This window comes from Pseudoliparis swirei, chromosome 21 (genome assembly GCF_029220125.1).
Source record: "Pseudoliparis swirei isolate HS2019 ecotype Mariana Trench chromosome 21, NWPU_hadal_v1, whole genome shotgun sequence".
Classification (NCBI taxonomy): Eukaryota; Metazoa; Chordata; class Actinopteri; order Perciformes; family Liparidae; genus Pseudoliparis; species Pseudoliparis swirei.
In genome coordinates, this window is record NC_079408.1 from 13865846 (window position 1) to 13878143 (window position 12298).

The following is a 12298-nucleotide window of genomic DNA, read 5'->3' on the forward strand; positions in this document are numbered from 1 at the left end:
CCACTAAAAACTCAAAACTGGATTTCGACACAGGGTCATACAAGGCAAGAACATAATTGGTAATAATGTATGAGCACACCCCATTTTGTGTTATAATTTTAGTTTTGCCAAACATACCTTTACCAATCTAATTTACAGTAAAATCACAATACCACAAACCAATGTACAACAAAGTAAACACAGTGGGGCCCCTTGGGGTCTGGGAGCCTATAGGGGCACCACTTTGAGGGGATGGTGATCCGGCCCTGGCCCTCTGTCCAGGGCCCTACTATGAACATGAGGTAGTGTTTGGATGTTTCTCGCAGCAACAGTTCAACGAAGAGTTTTTTTATTTTTTATCATGGGCTACTTCAGTTCGATCACAATGGGAGAACAACATAAACAAGATTGTGTTTATAGGTTCAAAGCCCATTCTGTTCATAGGGCCCTTGACATGAAAGTGTGTACCACTACGCCCAAACTCAACTTGTAGTGCAGGGTTTTTTTTGTTGTTGAGAGCAAAGGTTTTTGATTTGCAGCAACAAATTATAGTTACATCAGAAAAATTAACAATTAATTTACTTATAAACGAAAAATCTGCTCTTAAAACTTAAAAGAAAAGAAAAATAAAGACACAAATCTACCGTAATACTGTTATACTTTCTTTTTTTGTAATCACTCAAACAAACAAACACACACACACACACACACACACAAATATACAAACAAAACAAGCACGAGATACACGAATAGGACTCGCCCGGAAGTGTGTAACGATGAGGTCATGCAGAAGGAGGAAACAGATCTCTCAGCTAAGATGGCGGAGGAGCAGCAGAAGGAATCATCACAGGGAGAGGTGGAGGGTGAGAGAAACACTTCACGCACTAAATAAGGTCGGGACGCTGGCGAGCGGAGCCCCCGGAGGGTCCGCCCGGCCGCCGGCCTCTCCGGTCCGGAGGCTGTCGACACGCAGCGGCGAGGGGGCGACGGGCCACGGCGAGCGGGCTAGCGGCTAACGGTAGCTAGCTAGCTACCAATGCTACACAAAGAGAAACCGCTTGTTTAGATACAGACGGGGACGCAGCACGTGACAGTCCCGGAGTGTTTTACCTTAGGAAATGTGAAAACTATACGTGTCATATTACATGTAGGAGTCGCCCATGTTTGGTGGGTAACACGACCGCGTTCGTCGAGACGGGGATGTGTGTTGTTTACGCTCAGGTCGAGCTAGCCGAGTGACTGACGCGAGCTGGTGTTGTGGATTAAGTTGTTTTCGTGTTAACTGCTGACTGGCAGCACGCGCCCGTTGAGGCTCGTCGCGACAGCGCGCGATGGGAAAACAGGAGGAGAAATGGTAGTTTTATTCGCGCATGCTTCATTACATTAAGTTACGTGTGCACCCGTGTTGTTATGTGTGTTGTTTACGCGACTGCGTTGTTGGTTGAGTCCTAATGTCAACAAATGATCAGAGGATTAATTATCTCACCTCTTGAGTGTCTGATTTTACCCACTTTGATAAAGTGTAAAGTGTCTGCACAGGTGGTTCCTCCACCTGAACCGTGGACAGATTTATTTGTGCGTGAACAAATGTATGATCCAAGATACTTCTGATCCGTTTGTTGTTGTTCTTTTTTTAATAAAATGAAAAATCACCTCTGCATTTTGATGATGCCACGGTTAATCCAGCTGTATTGTTCAGGTTACATGGGTGCATGTCCTTATTTAATGGAGTACTGCTCTGCTATTTGCTACTTACTGCCTTTATATAAATAAATAATTAAATTTTAACACTATTCTAATCTAAACTGACCCATGTTCCTTCCTGCTCTGCTTCAGGGGGGAACTGCCTCGCATATGATGAGGCCATCATTGCTCAACAGGACAGAATTCAGCAAGAGGTGAGATATCCATTTTTATTGAGAAGCAGAAAAGTTCATTTTCAGTTTTTTATGCGGCGTTTCACACCAAAAGCTTTACTCGAGTGAGTTTACTCGTCCGACAAGTTGTGGTTTATTTCATTCGCTTCATTTGCGCCTTAGAGGGGGCGGGGCTTATCTCTGTGGCTTTACTCCGTGGAAACGGTTGTCATCTCCGCCATCCACCACGGAAGAAATAAACACTATTTCTGCTTCATACTTGTTGTGGACATCCCACAAACGTTGTAACATCAAGCGCCCTCGTGTTTGGGTTCATCCCATTAATATCGTATATATATATTTATACATAACATCACCCGTAGGCTCACACAGCTCGGTGAGTTTCACCGACGACGTCTGAATGAGTGCCGCTTCCATGTAAAATGCAAAAAAAACCAGTAACTAATGTTATTGACCTTGACCTGTTCAGAAAACTATGAAATTATTCGGCACAGCTATTGCCTATTATTACAAGAAGTTATTTTATGAAACAACCATGATACATCCTATATGGAAGCTCTGTATTGCATAGATTTGTTTGTTTCCTTTGCTCAGACTACAAGAATAGAGTTGGGTCAAGACGGATGCACCCACAAGCGACGTGTCTTTCCATGCATTCCCTCATGATGTCTTTGTGTGTGTGTGTAGATAGCCAACAACAGCCCCTTGGTGTCGGACCGACAGAACCTGGCGGTGCTGCAGAGGGAGTACGCTGAGGATGACACGGTTTACCAGCTCAAGATCAAGGTCAGTCACTCCGCGCCGCCTGCTCTTAAGTGACTGCGCCTGTCCTCCTCCGCAGTCCAGGGTGTCTGTTCATCCGGAGCGTTGCTCACATACTCCAATTCAGTCTTTGTGTTCGATTTGGTATCATTCTTTTCTCCTTCCGCTGCAGGACCTACACAAAAAATACTCGTGCATACGCAAAACGCGACCAGACGGGAACTGTTTCTACCGAGCGTTTGGCTTCGCGCATCTCGAGTCGCTGCTCGACGACAGCAAAGAACTTCAGAAGTGAGTGGAGCAGTTTGTGCTGTCGTCGCTATCGGCCGCTCACACTCATTGAAGTCTGTTTTGGCACAGCTTTGTTTTCCATTGACTGAACTCATTTACATCATTTTTTTAATACAAATCTGTCACAGGGCCAGTTGTGTGTGCAGTCACTGAACAACTAGACGTTGTGTTGTCTGTTGAACCAATATGTTTGTGCACAGAGATATTTGCCTGTTTGATCCGCCTTCACTGTTCTCCATGATACTTCAAATCTGACAAACACTGGGGGCCATAATCTCAGGATTATTGTATTTACCTCTACAGGTTCAAAGCCGTTTCAACTAAAAGTAAAATGGACCTGGTTAACGAGGGCTTCACCGAGTTCACCATTGAAGACTTTCACAACACTGTAAGTTTCTTGTGCAGGAAATATTACACTCATTGTTCATTGACTTATTTTTACTGAAAAACTGAAGTAGCATGAAGTGTTTTTTAAAAGTTTCATTCAAAAATGACTTTCTGATCACAAGTGGAAAAGTTGTACCGTAAGGGTTTGGCGAAATGGCCAAAGCCCTCTGGCATGGCATAGGTCATTTCATATCTTGATATATATATATATATCACGATACAGCATCTTTCTTTTTGGTTGCTCCTCTGTGAACATGACAAATACAGAGTTATGAGGATTTTTCTCTGATTAAATCAGAACTTATGACCATGTAAACTCTTTCAGCTATTGGGCAATCATAAATACACATTTCCAACTGTACACTGACTTTTGTTTACATAGTTTAGTTGAGTTTATTTCGATCAGCAAAATATACAACAATCAAAATTCAACAAAAGAAGAAAGTGGCTGACCGAAAGGATCGAGGCTGAAGCTGTTTAGCTTATAAGTGCCCTAACCTATGATTTCTCAAAAAACTTATTTCAAAGAACCATATATATACATACATACATATAAATATACATATATACATACACATATATACACACACATACACACACACACACACACACACACACATACACATACATAAAATAAAAACAAACAAACTTTTCAAGTTTCGATTTTCAACAAGGTGTCCCCATTAACCGTTACTTCTTATGTTTCATCAATGCTGTTACGTCTATACTTCTAACATGCATTCACACACTTACAGAGTAAGCCGATTAAAACAATACGTTGATTTTCCTACGGTGGGCTGTTCCCGTAAGCCGAGTGTCCATTTTAATATCCTAATCAATTTGAGTTTACATGTGCTTGTTATTATGAGTTTCGATGAGGCGACTGTGTGTCACAACATGACGTCATCGCGACACAATTCCATTGAAAGGCCACAAATGATCAGGCTGAATTTTGAATGATGAATTTTAATTCTGTGACTGTCTTTCCTCCCAAGTTCATGGACCTGATCGAACAGTGTGAGAAGCAGCCGAGTCTGCAGGAGCTGCTGAACTCCTTCAACGAGCAGAACATGTCGGACTACGTGGTCGTGTACCTGCGGCTGCTCACCTCGGGCTACCTGCAGCGGGAGTTTGGGTTCTTCCAGCACTTCATCGAGGGAGGACGCTCCGTCAAGGAGTTCTGTCAGCAGGTGCGTGGTCTCGTCACCTTTTCCCTCGTTTGCCAGTTTGTGTTATTAATAGAAAAAATACTCACCGCCGTGGAAAGTTCTCATTATTCCAGTTGTTTTTTAGCATGCACGTGAATATAAAAGAGTACAGTCAGCCTTTGGTGAATTACAATGTTTAATGGGTGATTGCAGTGTTTAGTATCTCACCATTAACGGTATGTGAATACTTACTGACACTTAATGTTTTGTTCTTCTTTTGTTTTTTCTCCAGGAGGTGGAGCCCATGTCTAAAGAAAGTGATCACATTCACATCATCGCCTTAGCCCAGGCCCTGGACGTATCCATCCTGGTGGAGTACATGGACAGAGGAGAGGGAGGAACAGTCAATCACCACGTTTTCCCTGAAGGCGGCGACCCACGCATTTTCCTCCTCTATCGACCCGGCCATTACGACATCTTGTACAAATAACACTCCTAACCCCAGCCCACCTCATTCTCCTCCTGCTGTACGATACAGCTGTGGGTTAAAAAAAAAAAAGCAGCCACATTGATGAAGGATACATCTGTGTATGAGACTACACTCGTGTATTTGAACTAAATAAAAGATGAAATCACATTACATGTCTCCCTTACGCTTCTCGGCCCAAATTCCCAAGTCTACCCTCAGTCATCGTGACATGGTTAATAAAAAAAATCTTTGGAAAAAGTAGAAGTGAATCCAGGCATTTAGAGTTGTACAGGTTTTTTTTATTTTCTTTTGTGGTTGTAAATGTTATCTACTTGCTTTATGTTGGATTGTTTTCCTTTATTACACTGTGTTTCATTGAGTTTTATGAAAGGGATTTACATCTTATCTCTTTTATTTTTTCTTCTTCCTTTTGGTTAGATTGACCGTAAAAGTACAATTCCTCTTGGCGAATGAAACTAATAAAACAATGAAATTGTTAAGCAAAATTAAATGAGCCCCATCAATCCGTGCTGGCATGAATTCAACCTATACAACTGTATTAGTTACTTGTACCCATTGCGCATATTTATTGTGCTTTCATTATACAGCAACGATAATTTTTTACTGAAATTACTACAGCAGTTAACAGTTTGGGGTATACTTTGTTTACATCTGGATGTACACATGCGCAGGACGCGTCACAGCTGCTTGCGCAGCCCTCTTCAAAGATGATCGTCTACTAAAACAACAGACGCTAACTCGTTACCGGTTTCGCGGGCGCCGGTTTTCTCTGCTGCTTTTGCGACCGAGAGATGTGAGCAGAGTGAGAGGTCTGTCGCCGGAGGAGACCGAGGACAAGCGAAGGAGGAAAGATGTCTCCGTTTACGAAGTCGCTGACCTTGTCGGCCGGGAGGAGAGCGGCAGCCTGTGCAGTGCGGCGCCACTCCTCTCTCACAGGTGGGGTCAGTCGTCATGTTTGGCTGCACTCGCTGCACGCTTCTCGGTGTTGTGACAGTAACACATGGCGAAGCTCGGCAGTCAGATAGCTTAAGATAGCTAAAGGCTAGCTATAACGCTGGAGTGGTTATATATGAGTAGGTTAGTTACGTTACCGTCTGTTCAATCGCTTCTAACGTCTTCGTTTGACTTAAAAGTTTGTATTAACATCTTCACAAGGGGAGCATTTAATAACGGGACTGTAGTGTTTGTAGCTCTGCTTCACGTTCACTCGTGACCCGGCACTTACCATCTTACTATCATTTCAATGGGCGATTGAAACTTGAAAAGTTGAGTCGCTTCTAAGGACCCAAGACAATAATGTTATCAGAAAATATACACTTCCGGTCAAAAGTTTTAGATCACTTAAATTTTTTCCAGTTTTTATTGAAATGTACACAGTTTAATTTATTAATGTACTCTGAAATTAAAGCGTAAAACAAATAAGCGAATAAATAAAAGTTATTCCTATTGCAGAACAGCTGCAAGTTGTTAACCCATTAATTGTTCCCTGAAAAAGGCACTTTTGTATAACTCTGAAATGAACATTATTTTTCAGTTTTTGCTAACCAAAACTTAGCAGTTTGCCTCTGACCTTTGTCCCATTTCAGGTTATTCACTTTAACTTCTTACATTTCAATAAAAACTGTAAACATGGGGGAAGTGTTCTAAATCTTTTTACTGGTAGTTTCTAAAATGAGCAACGACATATTAAATTGACATATTTCAAACAATTTTTTAAAACAAAGTCCCTCAAATAATGCCGAGCATGGAGCCACTCCGATAAGTTGCGTCCGTGTTTTCCTGCTGAAGTTCACTTCCGAACTCACAATCCCACCTGTGCTTCTGCCCAGCTGAGCTGATCGAAAACATGGACAAGAAAGCCACCTGGGACCGCTTCTACGCCGAGAGCAGCAGCGGGATGAGCGCCTTCAAGAACTTTGAGTGGTTCTTTGGCTTCGAGGCGGTCCGGGACTTCATCATGCCCCTCTTGCAGGCCGCGCCCCGCCCAGACGGCCTGCTCCAGGTCCTGGATATGGGCTGTGGCACCTCTGCTTTAGGGCCCTGCATTTACCGGCACTCTCCTCTCCCGGTCCGGGTCACCTGTGCAGACATCTCCCCCATAGCCGTGCGACTGATGCAGGAACAAGTCCGAGCCCAAGCCCTCCGAGCTCACAGTGCTTCCTCTCGGTTGGAGTTCGTGGAGCTGGACTGCACGCGGCTCCACACGCGCTACGGCGCTCGCAGCGTGGACCTCGTGGTGGATAAGGGCACCACGGATGCCTTGTTGAGGTCCAAGGCCGGGAAACGGAAGGCGGCTCTGGCGCTGCAGCAGTGTTTGACGGCGTTGAGGAGCTCCGGGTCTCTGCTCCAGTTCTCCGACGAAGACCCCGACGCCAGGCTGCTGTGGCTGGAGACGGAGGCGGGCGGGGTGGCGGCAGACGTCGGCGTGCACGAGGTCGGGGAGCTGCGGGGAATGACGTACTACTGCTACCGAGTGACTCCTCGCTCGATTGAGGAGAAACCTCCTTCATCTGGGTGGTTGTAATACTTCTACGTGTAATATAAAACGAGTTTTTCATGAGGCGCAGACACGACCCGGAACGTCGGAGCCACCTGGACCTCCACGGTCCGGAACTGAGAGAGAGAGATCCGGCCCGAGTCAGACCGCGGAGACAAGAGATTCACTTGTTTAAAAGTAACCGGAAAGGGGGGGAAATATGATATTATAAAAGCTTTAATTTGTGTGTTAGAATTACTTTTGCAGAGCTGGCAACACAGAGCTTAATAAAGTCTGAGTCCGAACTTAAGATCCTCCAGTTTCTGGATCTCAAACCACTTCAACTATCTAGATGTTAGGGAGTCGGACTAGTGGGTCGGTGGTTCTGTTCGTCCCGGTCTCCTCTGGTCACTCCCCAGAGCTGCAGTCCCCAGACCAGCCACTAGATGTTCTCAGACTCTTGCCAGTCCTGGTCCCATGACGTCACCTGTCATCAGACCCTAGAACGCCTATAGATCCACTTTAATTAAACACCTGAATGGATTTTCTGCCTGCTTTCTCTACATTCGGGTCCAGTTTGGCGTTTCCTGAGTCGTGTCCGTGTTTTAGGAAACGTTGCAGCACCAACACCTCATCGTGTTGGTGCTGATGGAGTTGAGCAACACATCTGATAAGAGTGGTGTATTATGGGTTTGCACAACTCCGCACTGCTGCAGGCGTGTGAGGACCTCACCTGATGAACTCACCTGTCGGTATTAGAGTCTGCAGTCTCATCCTGCTGACAGCAGAGACTCGGCGCCCTCTAGTGGACCGGAACAGCAACTGTTTATGTTGTATTTGGGGATGCCACAATGGGAAAGTTCAATATGACAAAAGACATTCACCATTAATAAACACAATATCTGTAATGCATTTTCTTATTTATTTGATTATAATAATTTAGGATAGGAATATATAAGCTTTTTTTTGTTTCTACCTGCACCTTTTCAGTCTCTGTTTTGTATATTATGTGGAATCATATTGTATTGTCATGATTGACTGAATAAAAATACACAACAAGCACAGTAATTTTTTTATTTTTTATTCTTCAGCGCTTATGAATAAACATGACATAATGCTCACACATCAGCAGGTTTCTTAGCTTTCTAAAATGTAATTGTTGATTTGAAAATAGACAGAAATATGGAAAAAACCTAATATTGAGTTTGACATTACACCTTGCAGGAGTACACGTGATTCACCACGTCACAAAGCTCTGATTCAGTAGCGCCGCACTGATTCATCTCCAACGAGGCGCTCACAGCTTGTTGAGGAACAAGCTGAGGAAATCGGTCGGCTCCTCTTCCTCAACCTTCACCCCGGCATTCAGGCAGTAGGCCGGCGGGTTGAGCTGCCCGGGGTCCGAGATCCCCACCACGTTGTTGAAGAAGCTGGAAACCAGAAAGACGTAATGACATCATCTCATATTCATGATTGACAGACGTCCCTCTGTCCTTCGCGCCCGTTGTGGAGGTGAACTCACTCAGGGGAACATGTACAGATTATTTAGGGGCAGTTTCTGCCCCACTGACTGAAATCCAGGAGCATTTAAAAATTGGGGACACTTTTTGAAACTTGTGAAATAACATTTAACCTTTGTTCAAAAAATAATAAATATACTTATTGAGGCTTACAGGATATGAGATATTGTCATAAAAATGGCAATAATAACAATATTAGGCTGTAATCTACAAATTAAAAGTGTTTTCTGAGATTATTTTAACAAAAAACAAACAGAAAACATAAATCAGACTCATATTTGTATTCTTATTTTTTTGTGGTTATTTATTGTTATTAGATTTTTTTAAACAATTATTATGAATTATAACTTATTTCTTAGCATTAAAAAAATATATTTAGTGATTTATTTGTTCTTTGTAAAAGAACAACGCTATTAAATATCAGAACTATTAGAGGACATGATGGGGGCATCTTTCGCCCCGCCTCGTCATATCAGGGGCAACATGATCTTTCTTAGGGGCAGTTTTGACCTTTGCCCTGGTGTGTTTCTGACTCACGTGGTCACCATCCATCCGAACTTCGGCGTGTGGTACACGGTGCTGATGGGAATACAACCGAATTCAGTCACCGTGCTCATGAACTTTCCTGTGAGGCCAGAGATGGAAAAAGAAAATATTAATAGACCCGAGATGGATGATGGATGGATGATGGATGGATGGATGGTTAAGGTAGACCTCCACGTGTTCTCTCACCTGCTTTCTCGGGCAGGTCTCCCATCCACGTGTTGACCAGCAGTCCTTGTCCGGGTCCAGACGAGCTGCCCAGAATAATCTGACCGGCCAGAGTCGCGTTCTTGGGGATGGCCATCGGCTGGAAGTCTCCCTTCAGAGGCATCTTCTTGCAGGTGCGGTCATGTTGGTTGATCTCATACATGACACGCTGGTGGAGGAGGATGACGATTGCTTATTTTTGTATTAATTTCACGTTTCTTCCACACTTATATATAATATAATGATCTCCTGTGAACAGCAAGTCAATCGAGGAGGAAAGAGGGCGGGAGCAGCGTGTGATGAAGCACATGCCTGTGTGACCTGGAGGTTTCTTATGCTCATAAACCTGCTCGTCTGGTTGCGCTGCCACATCTAACTCGTGATTCATGTGCATTTATGAGTGAAAAGGAGTTTCAGTATCTCTTAAAAAGAAAATCACTATGTTTCACCAAGATGCAACCCATATATATAAGTTTGAAACTAAGTTAAAGATACCCTGTGAATAGAACTATTTGAATAAATGTTGTACTAGAGATCTGTTTATGAACTTATGACTAACAACGTTGGTGTTGCATGGTTGTTTGGATTTCTTTTTTGCTTCCTTATTTAGAATTATTTTTCCTTATGGCCCTTCTTGGCCAGATGCATGGTTCATTTTTACTTTATTTGGATGTTTTATTATTATTATTATTATACATTCTTACTTTTGAGGGTTGTATTTCTGTAAAAATAAATAAAATATCAAGTATATAAAAAAATAAAATAAAGAAAAGAGAGGAGTTTTAATGCAGCGTATTACTGTCGAACGATTTGATATTAAATATTAGAATATCTCTAAATTCTGCTCTTGCCATGTTGCATTAAATCTGTCTGTTCACACGACTACTTCCATTTACTTTATATATTATTTTGATGGAGACGGATTATTGCGGTTCCTGTGAACTCCAACACATCGACGTTTAAAATGCCTGATAAGCGAAGCACCGCTCCTCAAGTAAATCATTTGCAAGGTCCACATCAAATTTGTACTCCCATAATAATATAGTATAATATAATAATATAAGCCCCTCTGCACTTCTCCATGGCAACTCGGCCCATAGCGGACATTAGAAAAATAAAGATACACACTTAAAAAAATGCGAATGTAATTTCACAATAGCGTTGTCCACATATGTTTGTGTTATGACTATAAAGTTAAAAAAAGAAGCAAAAATCACTTTTCATATGAAAATATCCATATTAATTAAGAAGAAAATGGAGACTTGAAAAGACTCTACGCAGGTCAACTATACGTTAAAATTTAAAATAAGTCCCCTGAGGGCTCCTGTCCAATGATGACTCTTACTCCTCGTGTGTGTGAGACAACACATCACTCATTCAATCCGACTGTGGGTTCATATTGCTCAGTGGGGTCACATGTATTTGCCTCTGAGTGCTTCTAATTCAACAAAAGGGTTATTGTTCATCTTTTCTCGGTGCCAGCGGTCACCTCTTTGTAGAGCAGCAGAGCGTCGTAGGTGAAGGACTTATTCTCGTACGCGCCGATCTCCATCACCCGGATCCGCTGGCCCAGAGCATCGTACAGGTACTTGGCGCCGGTCCACAGCTTCTCATTCTGTGTGGACTGGAGAGAAGAGAGAGAGGGAGAGAGAGAGGGATGACATCGCCCTCTTTCACACAGTCACTCTGCTTTGTGACGCTGTGGGTAGCAGGTCTGTCCTTCATTCAGGGGGTTGGCGGGTTCAATCCCCGCCCTAGTCGATGTGTCCTTGAGCAATTAACCCTGAATGTCTCCCTGCAGCAATAACAATGTGAAGTCACTTGACTCACCACGGTGAGGTCTCCGCTCAGAAGGCGAGGACTCGCTGTGTTGAGGGAGAAGAGGAGCGACGTCACACACACATTTACATAAGTCTCATTCAGCATTGGACACAGTTGCCGTGAACCGTTTTCACTTTTATCACTATTATTATGACTCACTTCATGTCGGACAAGAGACAAACACACTTTCGATCTTCCGTGTGTTCAACAAATGGGAAATTGTCAATAAAGACGACGTTGAGCATTGAGGAAAGAATACGATGTCGTGAGAAAGAAGAGATGAGTTGTACTTACAGCACGGGTGAGGCCTCTGGGCCAGGCAGCCTGCCAGGAGGCACGTTACCACCACAAGGAGCTGCATATTCAGGACTCCACACACACGCTCACACACACTCCACACACACTCTGGTGCTTGAAAGGAGGGCTGCTTCCTTATAAACACACACTCAGGCTTCAGGAGGAAGTCCTGCCTCCTGGGTTTATGTTCCACCCCGCTGCTCTCGTGGGTGAAAAGCTGATCTAGATTAAAAAAAGCCATATACACACCTCTCCCTGCAGAGGAGGTGCACTTTATGTTCCCTCTAATAATAATAATAATAATGATGCATTTTATTGGTATTACGCTTTAATAAGGTGATCACATGAGAGCAGAATCGATAAATCAATAACAAGAGAGATTAAAAACCACGAGAAACAAAAACACACATATCTATCATCACAGGTTAAAAGCTGGTTGTTAAAATAGTCTAAAGTGCAGAGTTGGTGGAGAGAATTCCAGAGGGAGGGGCGATAGAGGA

At 43.3% G+C, this 12298-nt stretch overlaps 3 protein-coding genes across 3 annotated transcripts; 2 read left to right on the plus strand and 1 right to left on the minus strand.

Moving 5' to 3' along the window:
- The first annotated feature begins 781 nt into the window (after window positions 1–781).
- On the plus strand, window positions 782–5081 carry LOC130211703 (ubiquitin thioesterase OTUB1-like). The gene is made up of 7 exons (XM_056442651.1): window positions 782–842; window positions 1816–1877; window positions 2544–2642; window positions 2791–2909; window positions 3213–3297; window positions 4292–4486; window positions 4737–5081. Exons 1-7 carry the CDS (start codon window positions 797–799, stop codon window positions 4932–4934), a joined length of 804 nt encoding a protein of 267 aa, XP_056298626.1. The 5' UTR covers window positions 782–796; the 3' UTR covers window positions 4935–5081.
- A 670-nt stretch (window positions 5082–5751) lies between these two features.
- On the plus strand, window positions 5752–8474 carry cskmt (citrate synthase lysine methyltransferase). The gene is made up of 2 exons (XM_056443129.1): window positions 5752–5870; window positions 6764–8474. The coding sequence occupies exons 1-2, from the start codon at window positions 5786–5788 to the stop codon at window positions 7456–7458; spliced, it is 780 nt and encodes a 259-aa protein (XP_056299104.1). The 5' UTR covers window positions 5752–5785; the 3' UTR covers window positions 7459–8474.
- A 1-nt stretch (window position 8475) lies between these two features.
- Window positions 8476–11905, minus strand: epdl1 (ependymin-like 1). The gene is made up of 6 exons (XM_056443130.1): window positions 11796–11905; window positions 11511–11545; window positions 11170–11304; window positions 9663–9849; window positions 9468–9555; window positions 8476–8840 (listed from the first exon to the last, which is right to left on the minus strand). Exons 1-6 carry the CDS (start codon window positions 11860–11862, stop codon window positions 8708–8710), a joined length of 645 nt encoding a protein of 214 aa, XP_056299105.1. The 5' UTR covers window positions 11863–11905; the 3' UTR covers window positions 8476–8707.
- Between the last annotated feature and the right edge of the window lie 393 nt (window positions 11906–12298).